The sequence below is a fragment of the Lissotriton vulgaris genome, chromosome 12 (assembly GCF_964263255.1).
Source record: "Lissotriton vulgaris chromosome 12, aLisVul1.2, whole genome shotgun sequence".
NCBI classification, from domain to species: domain Eukaryota; kingdom Metazoa; phylum Chordata; class Amphibia; order Caudata; family Salamandridae; genus Lissotriton; species Lissotriton vulgaris.
Genome location: NC_141700.1, coordinates 58,255,214 through 58,279,287, shown reverse-complemented (window position 1 = coordinate 58,279,287; position 24,074 = coordinate 58,255,214). Strand labels below are relative to the sequence as shown.

Sequence of the window (24,074 nt, the reverse complement as noted above, 5' to 3'; positions counted from 1 at the left end):
TTATATACCTGAACCCCCAAAAGTTCAAAGGAAAAAGTTTAAATTCACCAGTTATAGTTAGCTGAGCAAACATAATCTTGCATTCTTTGCTCATGACCTCACAGGTGACATCACAAATGACATCATTGACAACATAATTAATGCCAGAGTGGAAGGACGGCCAGACAGGCCATGGCTATGAAACTTCTAACACCTATACGGATCGTGCAAAGATTGATTAACATGTTCAGGCATTTTACTCTCTTTGCTGCTTCTACGGGACAAGTCCAGTGCTTCGCTCTAGTTAGAGGACAATCCTTACCTATTAATTACAATTCACTTGTGTTAATTCGGTCTCCTGTAGTAGCAAGGGCCTGATTATTAGTTTGGCGCTACCTGCTGCCCGCCCGCCTCATTTAGACGTGGTAGAAAAGCCATTTTCCAGCAATAGAGCCACAGTTGGCCCCATCATTGGAAACCCTGGACTTGTGGCCTGTCAACCACAGGGCTGTCAGTCAATGAACATTGGAAGGCCTGCCCTATTGCAAAGGTCCTTCTGAAATATATATGTTTCCTGCTCAGGACCAACAGGCAAAACCTGACGGTTCAGAACAATACAAATGACCCACAAGCACTGAGAAAATGCCCAGTGTGCCCGGGACATTTGGGGTACTCTTCATAAATAAATCCTAACTTTGGAACCTTGCTTATGAAAAATAAAAAAGTTTGCTGAGCTAGGCTGAAACAACATGGCGTCTCTTCTGCAAACTTCCATGCCTTCTTTCCAGCTACCAAAGGCGGTTCTTTTGAGCTGAGACAGCTGTCATGGGACTCTACATATCTGATGGGCCACCCTCTGAGGTCTAAGTGAGGCCTGAATTTGTAAACCTTTTAAACCATTCTGAATGACAGAACACAGATTAGTTACATTGTATCAGGACAGATGATGGAAATGCAAAATTCATCAACCTTGGTACCATAAGGTTGAAGTAAAAATTATTAACAAATCTAGTCCACATTACAGATACTCAAAGTTGAAGGCCTTACGTTTTGCTGCTGAGGGTTTTGGCCTTGTCGCTGATTCTGCGTACCACTAGCCTACATCATCCTTTTGACCCATTTGCCCACCCAAGTGTCTGCCCAAGGGGGCTCTAGTGGTAACTGCAGTTTCTTGTTCCCCTGCTAGACCCCCCTGAGAGGCCCATTGCCCAGTGTTGGGCAGTTGGATACCCGGAGACGGTGCACTGCTACTGGAGACTGGCGCGGGACCCGCTGCTCAACACGTCCTTCCTCGCCACGTACCGGTAAGAGCAGGCGCAAAACCACTGCAGCCGTTATATTACGCTGAGCTACGCTGCAAAATTGTGTGCTGGGTATTGTTGTTACTTTCTTCAGGGTATAGTGCTGGAAGGTCACGCCCTAAATATTGCCTGGCAAAAATATTGGGTCCTAAGTGTTGATTACAAACAACTTGATATTTTGTAAATGGTATTTAACCCCTTCGCTGCGGCGGCTATTCCGCCGCAGCGCTAAGGGGGCGGGGGTTCCGCACGGCGCGCCCATGCTGGTGACGGAACCGCTCCATCACCAGCCGCAGTCGCGCTGTGCTCATGACGGAGCGGTTCCGTCACGGCCCCGCTAGCTCAATGGAACGCTCAGCGCAGTCGCGGAATCCGGGCCGCGCAGGTGTGCCGAGCGGGCCGTGACGGAACCTCCCCGTCATCAGCACAGCGCGACCGCGGCTGATGACGGTGTGGTTCCGTCACCAGCAGGGGAGGGGTTAAACCACAATATTTATGTCAGACAATGTTTTTGTATCAATATTCTTACATACAGCCACTGCTCTACGCTTGAATTGTTTTGCTACATTATTTTATGTCATGGTTTGCAATAAGAAGCTACGCTATTTTATATTTTAGTATTGGTTTTATAATTTGCAAGCACATACACACATCAATGGTAGCTTCATGGCACTTTCCAAGGATGAGGGGGGATTCTATGGGGCTAGTAGAAGGATAAAAACCTGCCTGAAAATAAAAGCGCTGTCGGGGTGGGCATTTTGTCAGATGTGCTGCCGTCCACATGCCAGTCAGGACACATGCATCTTCAGAAACTCCCTGAATTTTCCCAAAATTTCTTCAGACCCATAGGGAGAGTAAGTGAGTTGCACAAGGAAGGGCTTTGAATATGGAGTTTTCTGCCACAATTGGTTTGTATTTCACCAGTCGGGCGAATAATCTGCCTTAAGTGGGTGATTTTAGTGGTCTTAGGCCAGATTATACAAAGTGCCCCTAGGCGCAGCATCGTGTATGTTCAGTTTTTGTGGCCCGGGCATTTTGGTATTACTTAAGGAGTCACAGGTATGTGTCTGTCCCTTTCTATACTATGAATCGCACATGTGCACATTTAGCGTGCCCTCATTTGGATGAGGGCCTCGTCCCATGTATATATGGGAATGCCTTTGCCTTTGTGCCTGTGTCATATTACAAATAACCAACACAAAAGCCAAAACTGGGGTTGTAATAATAAACAGAAATGATTTCACAAAAGGTTGTTTTGATTAAATCACACAACAACCGGTTAACTTGTTGAACCGGGCAATTTAATTTTTTGCAAACGGTCTTGTTTTCTTAATTTAACACATTATTCCTTGTGCATGGAAAATACAAAATATACAATGCAAAACATTTTAAATACAATATCTACAAACATATAAATGCAACAGTTCAGACACACTTGGCCATACATTCATACATAGACAAAACAAAGCAAACAATAATACAACAAAAACACTATGTCCAGGCGACTGACACGAAAATCAATAGAGAATGATTATTTTGATATTTCACAATGTCGTTATAATTGTCATGAGGTCCCTCATGAAACCAGATAGATGAAAACTCTATTCCAATTTGATTTAGTAGCCAGAAGCGGGACAGAAAAGCTGGTCGACGCGTTTCAAACCCCTAAGAGTGAATGGGGTTCTCCTCAGGACCGGGGATGGTTCTCAATCCATGGGTTCGGCCAATAGCTTCACAATCTTTGATCACTATCGTATTTCCCAATAGGTACGTAAAACAGCAGCTGCGAGCTGGCGGTATCAATCACGCTGCTCAGTAACTTGGGTGCCGGCTGCTCCTAATCGAGGCGGGAGCGAGGCGGTAGTCGTTCTCCCTCCACGGCGTGAGCAAAACAACCGTCTGGAGTCCTCGAGAGTAAATTGCCCGGTTCAACAAGTTAACCGGTTGTTGTGTGATTTAATCAAAACAACCTTTTGTGAAATCATTTCTGTTTATTATTACAACCCCAGTTTTGGCTTTTGTGTTGGTTATTAGTACTAGTTGGACTCAGCCTTACTGAGTAATGAGTCAAGGCCCTCTTTTGATTCTTTGTGTCATATTACAAGCATGAGTGCAATGGTAAACAAGCCACCAGTAGGTGCACTCACAGTGCACCTCATACAGGTGGCGCTCAGTTAATGAGATAAGACACGTGTGTCCCTGGAACCACACCAGCCATACTACTGAGGGTGGGTGCAGCAACTTACTGCACCTACCTGCTGAGGGAGTCTGTTTCCCTTTGACTCAGGCCGGGTTCAGTCTGCAGTGAAAGGTAGACCGTGGCTTCAAATAGCAGGTTCACCTTTCACAAATGTGCTGTCCGAATTGCAGGTTTGATGGATAACAATTCACTAAACTTTTCATGCACCTAAATTGTCACTTAGGTGCCCAAATATCTGGATCTATGGAGTACTTTGGATCAGTTTGCAAACAGTTTCCCAAGGATAACTTTCACTTTGAGAATGTATACAATTCTCTTAGCGGTGTCGGTATCCCATTGATGTGTCAGTATCCCATTGATATGTCAGTATCCCATAGATGTGTCGGTATGCCATCAATGTATTGGAATTCTAACGATGTGTCGGTACCCCATTGATGTGTCAGTATCCCATCGATGTGTCAGTATCCCACCGATGTGTCGGTATCCCATCGATGTGTCAGTATCCCATCGATGTGTCGTATCCCATCGATGTGTCTGTATCCCACCGATGTGTCGGTATCCCACCGATGTGTCGGTATCCCATCGATGTGTCAGTATCCCATCAAGGTGTCAGTATCCCATTGATGTGTCTGTATCCCATCGATGTGTCTGTATCCCACCGATGTGTCGGTATCCCATCGATGTGTCGGTATCCCATCGATGTGTCTGTATCCCACCAATGTGTCGGTATCCCATCGAAGTGTCGGTATCCCATCGATGTGTCGGTATCCCATCGTTGTGTCGGTATCCCATCGATGTGTCGGTATCCCATCGATGTGTCGGTATCCCATCGATGTGTTAGTATTCCATCGATGTGTTGGTGTCCCATCGATGGCTTGAAGCTACAGTAGCACTGTTTGAAGCCATGTTAAATGGATTTGGGGGCTATTTTCAGAGTCATAGTATGGGTCCTTGGGGGCAGAGGTAGGGGGAGCGGAGTAGGTGATGGAAGATCCAGGGCAGCATTTGCTGTATGTAGAGACCAACCCAAGCAGGAACTAGAAATAAAAGAGAAAAGGGACTATGGGACAGGAAATTAGTGAAAAGGAAGATTTGTATGGATGATCGGTGGTCACTGTCTGCTGCTAGTGGTTTGAAGATGGGCGTAAATGGAAAGACGTTGGAGGCTTGTGGCAAGCTTGGATCACAAATAGAGGAAAACAGAAGAGAGGAGTGAATCGAAAAGAAAGATTGAAACTGGTGGATATCCCATAAGCAAGATTACTGACAAAGGACCTGATTTAGATGTTGGTGGACGAGTTACTCTGTCACACCAGTGACGGATATCCCGTCCGCCAAAATATAAATCCCGTAGGCTGTAATGGAATTTATATTTCGGCGGACGGAAAAGCCATCTCTGTTGTGACAGAGTAACCTGTGCGCCAACATCAAAATAAGGCCCAAAGTGAGAAGGAAAAAAGTAATAAAGAAAATTTCCAGGTTGGCTTCAATAATTTGAGAATGTTAATAATTTTGAAAACTTTGTGGCATTGGGTTTTTAAAGGACGTTTCGCCAGAAAACATCTCTACCAGTTTGTTTTTTGTCAGGATCATGTACGACCATCGCCATGATGGGTGGAAGAAAACCAAATCTTATGAAACAGATCTGTCTGCTGTCCCTGAACAGGAGGGTCATAAGGTGTTCTCGCACTTGTTTTTCAGGCAAGGACTGGAGTCCAAGGAGGCCCATGAAGAGTGCGTCCAGTCACCTCTCCGACCCCACAGCTGCACCATAAGTGACTTCGAGGTCTTCTCCCTCACGCCGTATGTGCTGAACGTGACCGCCGTGAACCCCCTTGGAGCTGCAAGCGTCCTGCACCCCTTCATCGTGGAGGAGATAAGTAAGAGCTATCGACACTGGGACTTCTAGGAGTGGGGGGGCATAGTATCTCTGCGTGCAGGAAGTTAGGGGTTCGTAATATGGGCAGGCAATGGTTAGGGACTTCTTTTGTGGGAAGTGTTTTGTTCTAGGGTTCCTAGTTAAGGCTGCCTCAAAGGGCCAAGAGAAGATAGAAAGGTGGGGCCAGTGAGGAGCCCCTTGTGCTACTTCGAGGTGACCTTTAGGTAAGATTAGTGCTACACAAACAGACTAAATTCAACACATAAGACACTCTTGCACTCTGATTTGGGATCTGACTGTGATTTTTTGAGTATAAAGCTATACATTTGCCACATTAACTTTGTTGTTTTTCTAGAATTCTGCTGTGAGTTTGTTGCATTTGTGATGCACTTACACTAGCCTCTCACTGTGATTTTCCACATTTGCACAGTTATTCTGCTAGCATCTCATTGGCTTGCACAATGATTTCCATAGATATCTCACTGTGATGTTGTGTTGGGTAACTGCGATGGAAGTAGAATCATAGGGGATATGCATTGTCTGTAGCACCACCTTTACTCTCTACCTTTTGCTTGGACTTTGCAGTAAAGCCGGATCCTCCCGAGAACGTGAGTGTGTCATCTGTCCCCGGAGAAACCAAGAAGCTCCATGTGCTCTGGGATCCGCCTAAGACCTGGCCCCTCCCCCAGTATTTCCCACTAAAGTACATGATTCGCTACAAGTGGGCAGGAGCCAGCACCTTTAAGTTGGTAAGGACCTTGAAGGCCACTGTAATGTGAAAGAGAACCTTAAGACCTGTGTTGATACCCTATCAATGTGTCAGTATCCCATTGATGTGTTGGTATCCCATTGATGTGTTGGTATCCCATTGATGTGTTGGTATCCCATTGATGTGTTGGTATCCCATCGATGTGTCAGTATCCCATTGATGTGTCAGTATCCCATCGATGTGTCGGTATCCATCGATATGTCGGTATCCCATCGATGTGTCGGTATCCAATCGATGTGTCCGTATCCCATCGATGTGTTGGTATCCCATAGATGTGTCAGTATGCCATTGATGTGTCCGTATCCCATTGATGTGTCAGTATCCCATTGATGTGTCAGTATCCCATTGATGTGTCAGTAGCCCATTGATGTGTCGGTATCCCATTGATGTTTTGGTATCCTATCGAAGTGTCAGTATCCCATCGATGTGTCGGTATCCCATTGATGTGTCAGTATGCCATTGATGGGTCCTTATACCATCGATGTGTCAGTATCCCATTGATGTGTCGGTATCCCATTGATGTGTCGGTATCCCATTGATGTGTCGGTATCCCATAGATGTGTCAGTATCCCATTGATGTGTAGGTATCCCATTGATGTGTTGGTATCCCATAGATATGTCAGTATCCCATTGATGTGTTGGTATCCCATCGAAGTGTCAGTATCCCATTGATGTGTCGGTATCCCATCGATGTGTCAGTATCCCATCGATGTGTTGGTATCTAATGTGTGGAGAGGTGTGATGCAGCAGCCAGGACAGCTGACTTTGGAGCACAGGGTTCACATCGATCCCTGGCTCCGGCGGCAGCTCAGCTCAGCACCATGTGACTCTGGGCAATAGCTCACTTAATTTCCACGACGACCCCCAGCGCCTTGAGACCCGTAAGGGTGAGTAGTTCCCGCTTTACAAATACGGATTTACATTTAATATGTCCAAACCGAGGGGACATAGTTGCTAATCCTCAGTACTTACTAGTAATCTTTATTACTCTGAGTACAGGCTCTCACATCACTGTCCTTATAATACAAGTCGCCTCTTCACGTCATAGGGAGAAAAACTATTTAAAAAATAGTAGAAAGATTATTAAAGATCTGCTTTTGGAGGGTGGATTAAATACTATAAAGAATTCATCTTCAAGTGCCAGTTTTTCTTCTTCGAATCAGAGTGGATTCCTTGCTTGAACATAGTTGGAGGTATTGTACTGTCATGAGGCAGAATAGGAGGCTTTTGACCAATCTGTGATCTATACAAGAAAGCCCGCACTCGAAGATCAGAAGCTGTCCATATGTGTAATACACCAAGGTACGCAGGGTAAAACGAAATCCATTTGTTTTCAGTCTCTCAGCAGCAGAGAAAAATGGTTGTAAGTCATAGGAGACGCGTTTCGGCTGAATAGACAGCCTTTATCAATCCAAACATATCGCCATTTTGTAAGCTCTTTAAATACTAGTTCAATACTGGAAATAGAAGAAATACTTTACATTCCCAGCCACAAACATTATATTGGTAAAATGTTTCTTCAATCTTATGTGAAATACTGTGCCAATATCCATAATCATTCACAATTATTAAACTCAAATGGTTCATGATATAATTACTATGTGCACAATATTATCACCATTTGTTTTCAGCTCTGCAAGGATGGCATTGTGCTAATCCTATGCTTAAAGGCTTTGCTGTAAAAAAGGAAAACGGCTTTGTCCCTCTCTAGCTTGGAGTGGATGGTACTGTGCTAATCATATGTCTCAAAACTCTTCTAGAGAAACAGACATTCGAGGCGAGCAGATTCAAGAGTGCCGCTGGTTTTGTTGGGTGCTCCATATGAAGTAGCTGCTCCTCTCCTGAACCTACCCAGAGTTCCTTCCTTTCTGTTTTGTGTGTGTAGATATATAAGTTCAAATAATAAATATATATATATATTATTTTTTTCAAATAATTTAATTGATTACATATTTCATAATTTGTGGAGAATTTCAATGATTTAAAATTAGTTCATATGGCGTATTATTTTATTTAACTGTCTCTGTTCTATTATATGGATTGTGTTGCGGTTCCTGTGAGTTGCCATGTGTGATGCTTTGCCTACGCCAGGGCTGGCTGGGGCACGCTTGAGCTTCTTTTGGCTACTTTAAGGCTGCAGCAACGCTGGAAGTGTGGACTGTGAATAGCTATCTTTCTCTTTTGTCAGTGTATGTTTTTCCCTAAAGCCCTCCCATTTAGTCGTAGATATTCCCCATTTTCCCACCACTGTCCATAGTCCTTCCCAAATTTACTACTAAAACATATATTTACATGTGCAGAGATCTGTCGTCTTGGTGGAGGGCTCTGCAGGGAAAACATAGGAGACGCAGATGTCTCTGGTCGTAGGTTAGTGAATAGCATTTTGTCGTACATGAGTAGTACAAACTACAGAAAGCAGCATGTCAATAGGTTGGAAAGAATGGTCAAAATGTTTTATTTAAAAAGACTCTGATACATAATTTAACATGAAATATGTACTGATGCTCAACAAATACGCAAATAGGAGAAAGCCAATGTCTCGTAAATACTCCACCTAGTGGAGTGGTATTGAAACTTCTCTGTTTTTAATGACGCCCTGGTACCCACTTAATGCCACTATACATGGATTTAGAATGTCCTTACATACAGGACAAAACTACTGTGAATAATTATGATATATAAACCTGGAGGTACTTTATTCCGTATAATACATGGTGCTCAGAATGTTTGTTTTCAAGGACCCTCTGTTACTTACATTGATGCTGCTGCACTGGGTTATCCAAAACGCCTACTGACATCTTATCAGGCTGTAAAAAAGATGTTTTTTCTGTTCCTATTTCCAGTTTTACTCCAGAACCAAACCATCAAAAAACATTAAAGATAAACATCTCTCAACTCTTTAAAATGGCGTCTTTTGACAGTAAAATGTTAACTCTCTATTCAAATGTATCGGCCTCCTTATTGTGAATGGTGACAACAGGACACTGGAAATATACAGATTGAACAACATGAATATACTGACACTAACAACATCATGGTACAAGAATATCGAGGCCAGGATATCGAGTGACAACATATTGAAAGGAAAGCGCATATAGGGGAGTATAGAATTGTTATTCTTAACTCCACACCTCCGTATCTTGAAGATACATGCACTGCATAGGTCCATATGTGTGGAGTTAGATATAGAAAATCTAGACTTACTTACCTGTTGATAATTTCTTTTTCGATATTCTGTCCTCAATACTATATGTGTCCAATCAATATTGTGGTTTCTAAATTCAGGGTTCACACTTATGTAAGTAGATTGACTGACAGACCCTTGAAATTCTGGTTCTGAAGGTTACATATACAGAAGCCAATTTGTTATTGGTTAATACCCCATATTGGTTATCTCCTATTACCAATGTAAAAGAAGACGAAAGGTCTGGCTTTAAAGTGCTAACGTATATAAACGGAGCCATTCACATTTGTCTATATGTGTTGCCTGCACAAGTACGCTTTATCACACTAAAACCTGCCCTATTGACTTTGCCAGTAAAAAAGTAGCAAAAAAGGACTGATTTTTGTAGAACGCCTGTAGAATATAAAGCTTTGAATATGACAAACAATGTGATGATGGAGTGTACTTTTCGGATGTAAAATAGTTCCTCATGCACTGAAATCGACGCACTTCCTGGAAGGTGGAATGGTGCATCAACCAGCCAAGAGCATTAGGTAAGAAAGACAGTTGTGCTCTCGAGCCAGACCTAAAAATGGGGGTTACTGCCCCCACTGGGATTACAATTCTCAGGGGATACCACACGTATATATTTTTAACCCAGACACTTCACTTTTTGGTGCAATATCAGTCAAAGACTTCCGAAAACAAGGGCAGAAACACAGGTTCCTGCAAGTTATTTCCTAAAAGCATAAAATGGGGTCTGATTCCACTGTTCAGAATGGGCCTCCTAGCATTGCCTGCTTCATTGAGCTAGATTCAGTGCTTAATTTGAGCTGGTGGTTTCCGGTGCGCGGTACAGGCACTTAATCTCTGATCAGCTCCCGCTGCGGGTCTCCTGATCATGCCATGCATTCTGCTGTCAGCGTTCAGCTCTGTGTTCTATGCTGCCTGTACATTGTATCCCATTCCTAGTAAGTTTAGCAAGTTATTTTAGCTGCATTTTGTTCTGCTCTAACCAACTTTCCTTTCCTGTACCACGTCGCTGCTTGTATCCGTGTAACTGTCTGCAGTGAATTTTAGCGAGTTATTTTTATCCACATTGTTCTGCCCTGAATAACTTTTCCTTTCCTGTTCCGCGCCACAGCCTGTATTTGTATTATTATCTCCAGTGTATTAGCAACTGTTTAGCCATATTTGTGCTTTCATTACCCCTCTGTTGTTCCTCCTGTACCGCACTACTTTTTGGAGCCTCCGTGGCGCCCGCTCCTTTTGCACCCATTTCACCACTTCCAGCACCTACCGTCCTGCTCCCATCCCAAGACCTACTTAATGGAGGCTGCAGCAGCAGCAGGCGCATCAGCGCTGCACCAAAGGCAAGCCAGTCTGCACCTATCCGCACCTGGACTGCGCCCAACGCCAGGAATCCTGGTTCCTCCATCTCGCACAGCTAAACTGCCGCAGACCTTAGAGGCCTGGACCCCAGGCACAACAACATTTACCACTGCTGCTGCACATCCCTACACACCGCCAGAGGACCATTCTCCTGCCAGCACTGCTGCTTCACCTGCAACACAGAAGTAACCAACAATACTAGCTACATCACAAACACGACTGCATCCATCATGCCGACCAAGACCACCCAAGCACAATTCCAATGCATTCTACTCAATGCGCAGTCGCTCATCAAAAACACCACAGAGATCTGGGATATGATCTCATCCCTCACCCCAGACATCATCTTCCTCACAGAGACCTAGCTGAACCCTGAATCCACGCCAGACATCACCACACCCGAAGGCTACAAGATAACACACTGGGACCAGAGCAACGAACATGGAGGTGGAGTTGCCATCATCTACAAGGACACCATCCGCTGCACAACTTCCACAGACGACTCAACCTTGATAATGGAGCATCTCAACTTCCAACTCCACACAGACTTAAAAAGCACCATGAGACGCACCCTTGCATGCAGACCACCAGGACAATACACTAGCTTCTGCAACGCCATCCCTGACCTCATCGCCCTGATCACCATTGACTCGAGCATTACATCATCCTTGTGGATCTTAACTTCACCTCAAAGACACCAGTGACACCAACACAACCGAGTTCCTGGAAAGCATGAGCAACATCGGCCTCAAGCAACTTGTCATCAACCCCACCAAAATCGCAGGACACACACTCTACCCCATTTTCACATCCAGTGACAGAGTCAAGTACAACCACATCTCACCTGGACCGACCACTACAGTGTCCACTTCACCATTTCAGGCCCTACCAGCACTAGAACCATGCCCTCTAGCTCCATGCGCAGAAACTGGAAAAAGATATCTGAAGACCAGTGGAACAACGCACTCAACGTCCACCTCCCAGACACAACATCCAACCCAGAACAGGCTGCAAAGAACTTCTCCCAGTGGATCACAGATTGCGCCAACACAATCACACCCACCAAGTCAGCCCAACCCAAAGGACCTGCCAGAAGAGCAAGGTGGTTCACCTTAGAGCTGAAATCCACCAAACAAAACTGCCAGCAACCAGAAAGGAAGTGGCGCAGCAACAAAAAGACAGGAGACTATACCACCTTAAAGCTAGCACTCAACCAGTACCACCGCCTCATGAAAGAAACAAAGAACAACACCCTAGCAGACTGCATAGAAGCCAGCACAAACCACAGCAATGAGCTCTTCACCATTGTGCAGGAGTTCTCTAACCCCACAGCCACAGAGAACAACATCATCCTCTCTCAAGAACTGTGTGACTCCCTGACAGACTTCTTCCACGACAAGATCTCAGCCATCTGCAAAAAATTAAAACCCCTGCCGCTGACAGCATCAGCCTGCTCACACCCACAAATGCAATTCTGAACACCAGCTCACCCGGTGAGACCCTCTCACAACTCAAGCCACAATGTCCATCATGAACTCCATACATTCGGACACCCACATACCCATGTCCCCACCACATCTTCAACCTCAGGAGCAAGATGATTGCAGGTGAATGTAAGAAAGTCCTGAACACCTCCATCACCTCAGTCTCCTTCCCTGAGGACTGAAAATACGCTGAAGTGAGGACGTACCTGAAGAAAATATCCACTGACCCAGCAGGACCAAAGTACTACTGACCCACCTTCCTGCTCCCCTTTCCATCAAAGGTTCTCGAAAAAAAGCAATCAGCCAGCAACTCACCGAACACCTGGAACACAACAACCTCCTGGACCCCTCTCAATCCGGATTCCGAGGAAACTACAGCACAGAGACAGCCCTGATCACAGCCACAGATGACATCAGGGCCCTTCTGGTCCACAGCAAAATGGCAGTCCTCCTCCTCCTGGACCTGTAAGCCACCTTCAATACCAGTTCCCATCACATCTTGATCAATAGACCCCGACATCGCAATCCAGGGAGACACCCTCAAAGGGTTTGCCTTATACCTCACCGGAAGAACACAGAGAATCTGTCTTCCACTGTTCAGCTCAGATCCCAAGAAGATGGTGTGGTGTCCCCCAAGGATCGTCCCTCAGCCCAACCCTCTTCAACACGGACATGACCCCACAGGCCAACACCGTCAGATCGCACAGACTCAACATCTTCTACTACGCTGATGACACCCAGCTCAATCTCTCGCTGTTAGAATACCCTATACCACCAGAGTCAACTTCCACAGATGTATGATGAACCTCACCGACTGGATGAAGGACAATTGTCTTAAGTGGAACATGGATAAGATGGAAGTCTTAATCTTTGGGAACAACACCTCGCCATGGAACGATGCAAGGTGGCCTGCTGAAACTGCATCCATCTCCCGCCCAACAGACCATGGCCGCAACCTCTGCATCATGTTGGACAGCAAGTTATCTATGAAGAAACAGGTAAACACAGTTTCATCAACTTGCTTTCACACCTCGCATGCTCCAGAAGATCTTCAGGTGGCTTCCAGTCAACACCCGAAGGACCGTCATTCAGGCCCTTGTCACAAGCAGGCTGGACTACAGGAACACACTCTGCATGGGAATCCCTGCACGCCTTCGGAAGAGACTACAGAGAATAAAAAACTCAGCGACTCATCCTCGACCTCCCCAGACAGACCCACATCACACCCCACCTCAAGAACCTACACTGGCTCCCGATCCAGAAGAGATGCCAGCTCAAGATGTTGACCCATGCACACAAAGCCCTGAACAACAAAGGACCAGCATATGTCAACAAACAAAGAACCTTCCACCAACTAACCAGACACCTATGATCCACCTTCGTCTTCCTCGCAGACACCCCCTGGATCCGCCAAGGCAACAGCGGAGGATGCTCCTTCTCTCACCTGGTGGCCAAAGCCTGGAACAACCTTCCCCTGCACCTCAGGATCACCTCATCACTCCGGGAATTCACGAAACGACCCAAGACCTGACTGTTCAGGTGAACCGCAAAGCAGCTAGCAACTCCAGCACCTTGAGACCCTCGTACCACGGGTCAGGGGTTAGACTGACGCATTTTAATGTGGAACACCGCATTAAAAAGCATTAATTACACATGCATAGCGCCTTGACCACCTGCACGCTGTGAGGGGTAAAGCAGCGTGGCAGTGACCGTCAGGGCTGCATTTATTTACGGCGGCACAGCGACCGAGAGTTCACTGCTGCATTAGGGACAGCTGTGGCGTGGTGGGCTGTACAGCCAGCTCCTGCGGCACGGTGTCTCCGAAGGGATGACAAGAGCAATGTTGTGAGGCAGGAGTCAGCCCCTGATGCCGGCCTATTGCACTTACAGCTGCCTGGTTCTTCGGTGCTGGTGTATGTGTCTGTCTCACTGTGCTGTGCAGAGACGGTGTGCTGCTGGGCGTGACCGAGGTCTGCAGCGCTGTTTTTAATAAATAAAATAACTCTCACTCAGGCTGCAGTGCTTGACACATGATGGACACACAAATTAACATAATTTTATTTCTACGACTACCTCAGTCTGTCACGTGATCTGCAGTGCTAGGTCCAACTAATTGAATTATCCTGGGGTGGCACATGACCTGGCTGTTGCTGCTTTTCCGGCAGCAAATGATGCTGCCACCCCCAGTGTTCTTTCCTTTAATTCGGTGGCTTCCAGATTCAGAAGAATGCCGAGGCTGCCAGAGTATGATGAATGGCCCGGGCGCTGGCAATCTTCATGTTCTAGGCGCTTCGCTTCATCCGGTATTCCCCCGATGTGCTGGAGAATTCCACATATGCGCAGTTCGGACGGCCCCTGGCCATCCTCCGCACAGGCCCACCATGACGTCAGACGCACATGACAGGCTAGTCAGGACCCACATGTCCTAAGACAACTTGATCATGCCACAGGAGGGTTCGGTCGGTGCAGGCTGTGGCAGGATGTTTCATTTCAATTTCCTACCCTCTGACCGAGCCCCCAGGAATTCTGCTGCAGCACCAGAGTGATTAAGGACAAGAGGATGGTCAAGTGTAGGCATGGAAGAGCCTAGAGCGTGGTTTTGTTGCGGTCCTGAATTGCAAGTTTATGAAATATTTATATTTATTGTGTGTCTCTAATTTGTATTCATCTAATCATGAACCAGTGTGTGCATATGGACACATGAGCTTGCATTTTAGGCACAAACATTATATTTATTTTATTTATTTTATTTTTAAGGTTTTATATAGCGCGGACAAGATCTTTGCAGATATCAGAGTGCTTTACAGAGACAGGAGGTAGGGTAGACAAACTCTTGAAAACAATATAATATACGGTAGAGAGTGAGTTGCAAAGTAGGGTAGCAATCGCCCAAGAGTATACACACTAATAACAATCAGGAAACAATAATATAGAAGCCGTGCAATGTCGAATCGAATAATATTATAGCTCCCCAGAGGGTGGGTAAACACACTGTTGAGAACAGTATAGTAGTCAGCAATAAGTCAATTGCAAGTTAGTGGAGCACTCAAATCATAGTGTAAACCCTAATAAACAATCTGGAAACCAATAATATAGCATCCGTGCAATGATTTTGATCCAGTAGCAGTCATAAAAGAGTCTAACATAGATAAACATTCAGGTAGCCGATAATATAGGAGCCGTGTAATGTCATTGTTCCAGTAGCAATGGGGTTCAGGTGAACTTAGCCATAAGGATGGCTTTTACCTCTTTCTTGAAGAGTACAGTGGAGGGGATAAGCCTAGTTTCTGGAGGGAGTGCATTCCAGATCCTGGGTGCCATTCCTGAGAAAGAGCTTTTGTATGTTTTTTTCTTCCGGAATCTACGAGGTTTCAGGAGGAGATTTTGTGTGCTTCTGTTGGATTTTGAGCCTCCTGATATAGTCAGCTTGTGAGTGAGGTAGTTGGGTGACTTGTGGTGTACGGCCGAGTGTGTCATACAGGCAATTTTCAGCTGAACTCTGGCTTCAAAAGATAGCCAGTTCAGGACTTTTAAGTCAGGGGGTATATGCGAGTGTTTTCTTGAACCAGTGATGAGTCTCACGGCCGCGTTCAGGGAGGCTCTTAGTGGTGCCGTTGTTGTTAGGGGGAGCCCGCTGAGAGCCACAATTCCGTAGTCTATGCGAGGAATGACTAGGGCTTGTACAACAGTTTGGAAGTCCTTGGGTGGTAGGAAGGGTTTGAGTTTTCTCAGCGTGTTGATTTGGAAGTTGGCTCCCTTAGTTGCTTTGCTAATGTGCTGCTGCATGTCGAGATTGGAGTCAAGTGTGATGCCAAGGGATTTTGCAGAGTCCACGATGGTGGGCTGGACATTGAGTGCGGTTAAATGATTGAGCCAGGTTTGGGTGATGGCCTTTTTCGCAAGAGGTGCGATCAGAAGGAACTCAGTTTTCAGAGCATTTAGTTTGAGGTGATTATCGGCCAGCCATGCTTGGGTGTTTCTTAGTGTAGCATTCAAAAGTTTGATGTCTTCAGGGGATTGTAGCTTGAGGTAGAGTTGAGTGTCATCGGCGTACATATGGAAGTGTACATTTGATGCTTGAAGCAAGGTAGTGAGTGGTTCCATGACGAGGTTGAACAATGTGGGGGATAGGGAGGAACCTTGAGGGATGCCTAGTGTTACGGGCACAGGTGAGGACAATGCGTTGTTGATCTTGAACTTCTGAGACCGGTTATGTAGGAAGGAAGTGAACCATTTGAGAACAGTCCCGGATAGACCCATTCTGGTATTTAACAGCTCCAGTAGATTCCCGTGTTTGACCGTATCAAATGCTGAGGAGAGGTCAAGAAGGATGAGGAGGCAGGACTCATTGTGATCAAGGATTTGGAGGGCGTCATCAATTATGTGTGTCATAGCCGTTTCCGTGCTATGTTTTGCTCTGAAACCTGATTGGTGAGGGTTGAGGAGGTCAAACTGATCCATGTGTTTTGTCAGTTGGAGTTGTACGCATTTTTCTAGCAATTTGGCCAGAGTGGGGATATTGGTGATAGGTCGGTAATTGTTTAGGTCGGCCGGGTCGGCTGTGGGTTTCTTGAGTATAGGCGTGACTTGCCCTATCTTGAGGGAGTCTGGGATGAGTCCTTGTTGAAGGGAACAGTTGATGATTTTAGTCCAGAGTGGGAGGAGCAGGGGGGTGAGGGCTTTAACAGCATTGGCAGGTAGGGGGTCTGTGAGGTGATTGGCAGGCTTCAAGGTGCGGAGCAGCTTGTGAATTGATTCTTCAGAATAGGTGTCGAAGGACGTCCATGAAGCGTTATTTTTAGGTTGAGTGTTAGTTATGCCAATGGAGCAGGAGTATCGACTTACATCCTTGAGGAGATCACTTCTTATATTGTCGGTCTTTTGCTTGAAGAAAGCAGAAAAGTCTTCGCAACTTGGAATATCCTTTGCTGAGCTGTTAGGTTGTAGAGGTTGCATCTTGGTTTGGGTTTTGACTAACTCGAACAGCTTTCTTGGTCGGTTTTTTGCTTGATCCAGCTGTTGACTAAAGAAGACTGATTTTGTGCGTTTGATTTTTCTGAAGTAGGCGTTTCTCTTACTCTTGAGCGTTCTAAGGTGCAGTGCTGAGGGGTCAGATCTCCATGTGCGCTCTGCCATGCGCATAGCACGTCTGTCTTCATTGAGTCTACCATCATACCATGGGTTCGAGTTCTTGGTGGCGACTCTCTTCATTTGCAGGGGTGCGGCTTCATTGATTATTGCAGTCATAGTGTCTAGGTAGAGGTCAGTCAGAGAATGTACATCAGAGACGCCCGTCGGGGGAAGAAGGAGACTGCCTGTGTGGGCAGGCAAGGAGTTTGGATTAAGATTCTTCATGTCCCTCTTCCAGATCTTGGTTTTGGCAGGTTGAGCGGGTTAAGTTTGACCTTTTCGTTGATGAAGAAGGTGATGATGTGGTGGTCTGACCAGTCACAGGGTTTGATTGCCTCCAGCTGGGTAGAGTCTTCTTTGGCGATGATAAGGTCAAGGATAGAGCCTTTTTCATGTGTTGGACGGTTGCAGATTTGGGTGAGGTCAAGCGCTTTGAGGAAAGTCTTAAGGCTATTCACCACAGCGTCTTTCTGGTCGTTCCAGTGGAGGTTGAAGTCTCCCAAGTAGATTTGAGTGATCTGTCAACCGGCGTTGGTGGTTATCGTGTCCATGAGTTGTTGGGAGAAGGTGAGGTTGTCCCCGGGTGGATGGTAGATGACATGAAGGGAGCATACCGGTTTGCCCTCGCTAGAAATATCGAGGCAGATGAGTTCGCAGGAGGTGAGGGAGGGGGAGGGACCTTTAGTGACAGCGAGGTTGCTCCTATAGATGCATGCGATTCCCCCGCCCGTCTTGCCATTTCTGTCGAGTCTAATAATGTGATAGTTGGGGGGGACTAGTATGTCTATTATAGGTGTGGAGGCTTCAGTTAGCCACGTTTCAGTCAGAATGGCTAGATCGAGGTCCATTGATAAGATGAGATCCGCGATGCCGGAGGAGTGTCTCGGGCCGATCTGCAGTTGAGCAGGATACACTTTAGTCTGGGGGTGAGGAGAGTGGGTGAGTGTCCTAGGGAGAGGGGGACTTTTCTGAGATTACTGGGGACGGAGCTTCTATTGCTCAGTGTGGGGGGCCTGAGGGGATTTGTGAGAATCGTGGGTATGGGAAGGTGTGTGGTGGGTGGGAGTTTTGTGGGACCTGGGCCATATGATCGGAGTAGAGTGTATAAGTCTCGGTCAGAGAGGGGGTTTAGGGTGCGACGAGGGAGGCCGGTGGCCTTGGGATCGGGGATAGAGGGCCAGCGCGGGGAGTGATGAGTGAAATGGTTTGAGGGGCGAGTGGTGTACTTGTTGGGCGTGGAAGTGGTGGGTAGGGGGTGTCTGGGGTGTGCGAAAAGAAGTTCTTTGATGATGTGGAGATCTTTTTTGACTTGTAGGAGGGTGGATATGATCATGTCCAGAGTTGGATTGGGGATGGTATTGGGAGTGAGAGCAGTGGGTGAGTGATTGAGTGGGGCAATGGGATGAGCACTGGATCGATTGGGGCGGGATGTGCACGCGATGGTGCAGGGCTCTTCGGCCGTAGTAGGTGGGTTGGCATTCGATGGATTAGAGAGTTTGTGAGCAAGGGGCGTGGATGAGGACGGGGGGAGGTCGGTAGCGTGGGTGATGGTGGAAGGCGGCGCAGGAGAGTTGAGGGATGAGTGTAGGCTGGAGAAGGAGGGAGTGACATGGTGGGGGCTAAGAATGGGGGGGATAGAGGATAGCGGGTTAGGTTGAGGGAGGTGGTGTGTTCCGTGAGTCTGGCCGGTAGAGTGGGGTAGTGGGGAGTGAGAGTGGGGGGGAGAAAGGGTGAGAGTTGGTCATGTCGCGGGGCGTGGGAGATCTGCTCCGGGCGGTGGAGGTGGGTTCTGCGAGACTCGTGTGAGGTGTGGGGTGGGGGGTAAGGAGGGTGGGGGTATAGGGGGTGTGTGAAGGGGAGTGATATTCGCCAGTGCATGAGGGGTGTGGGGAAGTGTGATCGAATGGGTGACTGATTACAGTGGGTTCTTCGACGCGCGCAGGAGTCGTGAGGTGGGGGTAAGGAGGGTGGGGGTATGGGGAATGTGCGAAGGGGGGTGATCGATGGACAGAGTGTAACTGTGCTGCTCAGCTCTGTCTGTCTGTTCTGTGCACACAGACCACCCATTATAAAGTTATTTAATTTTAGTGCAGTGCAACTCGACTCACCGCTAATAGTCTGCAAACATTTGGGAATATATTGCACAGTTAATTTTTAAATTGCTCAATAAACCAGAGTCACCCCGTCCGGCTCAAAGTGAGCAAATCATGGGCCCTCTTTGTTTCTCTCAGTGAAGTGCTTGATAAATATAAACATTTATCTGGACCCGCAGCAGTGACAGCGGCCTAGTGTAGATCCTGAGGGCGGCAGCTTGCTTGCTTTGTCCTGCAGTATCTCATGCCCGGCGACAGAGCAGGCACTGAGGTGCCCTTCTATTTCTTGTGCTTTTGAACAGTTTTAAGATCTTAGAGTTTCGTGTTGCTTAAATGGGTGCAATCTCTGATATTTATTAATTTCCCTCGCCTTCATTGCCGTATTTGTTCACGAGAAAGTGTCATTCATAGTCATTAAATGTCACTCATAATTACATTGAAATTATGACAATGTCACACAGAAAGCAATCAATTTCCAACAATCTGCCACGTGGTGGCGCTGTTTGCCTGATTTAGAAATTAGCACCCAACATTTGTTTATTAATTCAATTTGCGTGAAAAAAAGACTGATGTCTGTCGGCAAATCTTTTCTATTTGGGGGCCTGGGATTGACTCACTTGTTATACTTGTAGGCGTGGGATGGCAGACGTTGCGTTAGTGCGGTCACTGGCAGGTGCAATGGACGGCGCAAGCTGCAATGACCGGCATTTATGTTTTTGTCTTTTTTTTATTTACAAATTTAGTTCAGCCCCGGATTATCCCAACCTAGAGGATTGCAGTACCTGCTCTCCGTGTGCTTGATGTGAGCAAAGCTCTTGCACTGGTTCATTTTCCTGTTGCCATGCTGTGGGGCTCAGTGAAATGGGCAACTGTAAAGTCACTCCTTGTCTGTAACAAACTATTACAGGCAAGTAGTGGTATTTTCATAGTACCACTGATTTCTGACCTCAGAAGGGGCGTGTGATAAGTTAACAATGATCAGAGGTGTGTAGGGTTGTGGCAGCATTCTATGCGTTGTAGCTGGTTGGGATTGCTCCAAATTTGCCACATAGTTAACTTGAACCGCATTATTTTATAGGAATGAACTAACCTCGCATACAACATCACAGAGCAAACATGCTTTTTTTTGCCTCATTTTGAATAATTTGCCTTTTTCTTACTCCTGAAGATAGCTCCCGCCGCCTTGTAAATCGCCTCTGTTGATGCTTATTTCCGGTGCCTGTGGTAAGAGCCCTCTCCTTCTCTCTCCGCAGCGGGGGCCCTACGAGCAGACCTCGGTGGTCATCAAGGGCGTCTGGCCGAGGAAGGTGCACGCGGTGCAGGTGAACGCCAAAGACTTCATCGGCTACGGGGAGGCCAGCGCCTGGAGCCCGCCGGTGTGTGCCAAGCCCTGGGGGCATCACTGAGAGGGGGGAGGGCCCCCCGAGAGTCCCACCCATCGCTGCCGTGCAAGGGGACCTGGGGGCAGCCGCCCTCCTCGGTGCATTCGTGCTGTGTCTGCTGACGTATGCTTGTAAGGCGCCCAGACTGCCATCAAAGCGGCTCAAAGCGCTAGGGCCGCATCTGTGATGTAACCATTGAAAGCAAGGCGGGTTACAGAGACAAGAGCGGTGCTCCGACTGCGCTTCTGGGTGATGCTCTGTCTATAGTAGGGCCCGCACTTTTCAGGGTATTTTCTTGCTATAGGTGAAATATATTTCGCACCCCCTGGCCTGTTCTTTAAGAGGCCATGTGCGTCGTTGCTCACTGTCTAACAGTGGAGAGCTGAGTCCATGGAGAGGGACGGCTCCATGGGTGAGTGTGTGCTTGGGTGAATACATTACGTTTTTAATGCTACTAAAATATTTTATTTTACGAAAACATTGTTCAGATTAGAGCTAACTCTGTGTTCTATCCATCCGAAAATTGAATGCCATTAATTTAGAAATCCCACTGATAATTTGCAATCATTAGAAACAACATCACTTGACAATATGTGAGTTCTGTAGAGTTATTAATATAGCACCGCATGTCATGGACGGGGAATTATAGTTGCACCCGGCCAAATTGTAGTCAAATGTGGTGGAACATTATGCATTTCTAAGCCAGGAGCGCTCTCCTGTGTCTAGATATAAAACTGATCTTAAGAATGAGGCTCGAAGTGTCCTGCTTGCTGTTTTGAGGTCTCGCCTACCATAGTTGTGCAATATCTCCTGTGTGGACAATACCAAAAGTTTCCACTGGGCTTAGAGCCCACCCATAGCTTCCATTGGCTGGCTTTGATGTCACTCAATGGAATTCCTTGCTCTTTTTGTGTTTGCCCCTTCCTTGGAGCATACCCTCTTTACTATGCTTTTGATTGGCTGACCTGCATCCTTCCACTGCTCGCATTTAGGGAACTACATGTTTCTTTTTTCATGAGGATACATCTATTTTCCAGCTCTCTCTCTCATGTGCTTTTCCTCCACCAATAACCAGCCCCCACGCTCCATTTTGTTCTCTGCCTTGTGTGCTGCTCTAGTGTTCTTCTCTCTGCCAGATTCCCCCTCACTCTGTGTTGCTCTCTACCCTGTATGCTGCTTTTCCCCTTCTTTATCCCTTCTCACCCAACTTCAGTTATATTTCATCCTGCACCCACTCCCTATTGTTTCTCCCCAAACGCTTCTCCATTGTCTTCCTATTCCTCCGGGTCCTTTTAATATGTATGTTTTTTACATTTCTCTAAGCGCCTAGCAGCTCCTTTTGCTACTTGGCTTTTCCGTTTCCCCAAAACGCTTTAGCACAATTAAAAAACGTATTTTTTAATTTACTGCACCAAGTGGGGTCCGCCATCTTGGAAAAGTAAATAAAAAAATAATATTGCACTAGCATCATTCAACAGGCAAGCGCGCATGCCTGCCATACGTCATCAAGCTTGTAGGCACCTCCTGAATGATGCATGTGCCAGTAGCATCCTGATGCATACGGCCTGTGCGCGCGTCACAACACATTTTATTCTTTGTCTTTCTTATAAAGAATAAACTGAGGACCATTGAATTAGTGTTACAAACCAGCAAGACATTTGTGGAAACATTTTCTCATAATTAGGACTGCCAGAAATGCCCTGGCACTACCCATTCCGGGGAGCTAAAACCTTTTATGTACAGGCTTAAACATTATAAAAACTTTTCATGTGTAGGTGAATTACAGGCTTTGACAATGTAGAAGTGTCCCACGAAATACGTGTTGGCTGCCTCTTATGAATGAAAGAGGGAACATATAAAGCGCAAACTGGTGCCCCAAAGTGTGTCCCAGTATGACTGGGAAATGGCTTTGAGTATTTTTATGAAGTATTGAACTGGCAAATACTAAAGATGTATTAACTGTGATCATGGAAATAAAAGATGTGTATCAAAACTGTGAAGAATTATTCTCAGACCATTGTCTCTTAAATTTAAAGCTGTATCATTTGCGTTTACTATGTACACGCATATTTCTATGTGCATTCTAGGTGCCTCACTGTTAATTCACTGTTTGTTAAGGTTATAGCATGCCTAATTGTAAAATCAGACAAAACCTATTTTGCACTAATTGGAAAACAAACTAAATGATATGGGTTATAGCTTCTGCAAAATTACCTTGTTAAAAACAACAGGCTCAGCAAATATACTTTGGGATCTGGCTTAATAGTTTAATAATGTAAAAACAGCACTTATATTTTTGGCTAGCATAGAGCTACATGACATGCTTATGTAAAAAAGAGAATATTTGGAATAAAAAGCTGTTATTCAAAAATTGGCCCTTGTGTACGTATTTATGTGACAGGATTTAAAATGTCTTAATGCACTTATTTGTTGTCTTCCTGGTACCTTGTTTTGTCGCACACCCTTTGCTGTCACTTTTATCTTAACCATATAAGGTGATCTGACGGTAAGTTCACAGAGAGTCACCTCTCTTGTCCGATAGGTACTTTAGCGGGTTGTATGATGGAAACCCGCATGCATTTACCATACATGCAACTGTAGGGAAGGAGTCAGACTTAAAATCCAACACCAGTCCAACGATAGGCTCCATCAAGCAAGTCATTGTAACGACTTGCGGGGTAAAGGAACACGCGGAATGTCACAGTCGGGATAGTGACTGCATTGTAAAGGATGTTTCCCACTTTAGAGACAAATTGTGCACTAGGATCCAAGTTGCTGATTCGGAAACCAGAAAATAAAACTCGATGCTGGTGCCACTCAAGCCTACTTGACAGGATCCCGATTTCCGAATGCAGTCGGCTAACCTGATGATACACTGCCTTTAAGGCGGTCTCTCCCGCTCTCATTTTCTCTGCACTAAATACATATAAATCCATTAAAAGAACAAGCTTGATGGCATGGAGAAAGGTGGTCATCCTACACTGTACTTTAAATGGAAATATAGAAGTGCAGGTACTCCCTATTTTAGAGTACCTGTTTGCTCCTCAGAAGTGTCAGTACTCTCCCATTAAATATACTACAGCAGTGCTGAGATGTTCAGGTACTTTCCCTTTCAAATAAAAGAAGAGCAGGTACTGAGTACAGGACAGTACCTGACCAATTAAAGCACAGAGCCTACAGCTTTGAGCCCTACTGGGTGCCACCATGTCACACTGGGTGGAGTTCTGGGCCGGACTGGGAACCCAAAGCAGCACAGGCAGTTTTCTCTGACCAGCTCCTGGGAAAGCACTGCCCGGCTCCGG

At 46.1% G+C, this 24,074-nt stretch overlaps 1 protein-coding gene across 1 annotated transcript in view; it reads left to right on the top strand.

The window, feature by feature from the left end:
* EBI3 (Epstein-Barr virus induced 3) overlaps positions 1 to 23,143 on the top strand; it is a 37,941-nt gene extending 14,798 nt beyond the window's left edge. The window contains exons 3-7 of the mRNA XM_086947082.1: positions 1,166 to 1,283; positions 5,182 to 5,360; positions 5,945 to 6,108; positions 20,644 to 21,400; positions 21,475 to 23,143. Coding sequence (XP_086803208.1) covers positions 1,166 to 1,283; positions 5,182 to 5,360; positions 5,945 to 6,108; positions 20,644 to 20,796 — 614 coding nt within the window. The 3' untranslated portion in view covers positions 20,797 to 21,400; positions 21,475 to 23,143. The remainder of the gene's footprint in view (positions 1 to 1,165; positions 1,284 to 5,181; positions 5,361 to 5,944; positions 6,109 to 20,643; positions 21,401 to 21,474) is intronic.
* Positions 23,144 to 24,074: the final 931 nt, after the last annotated feature.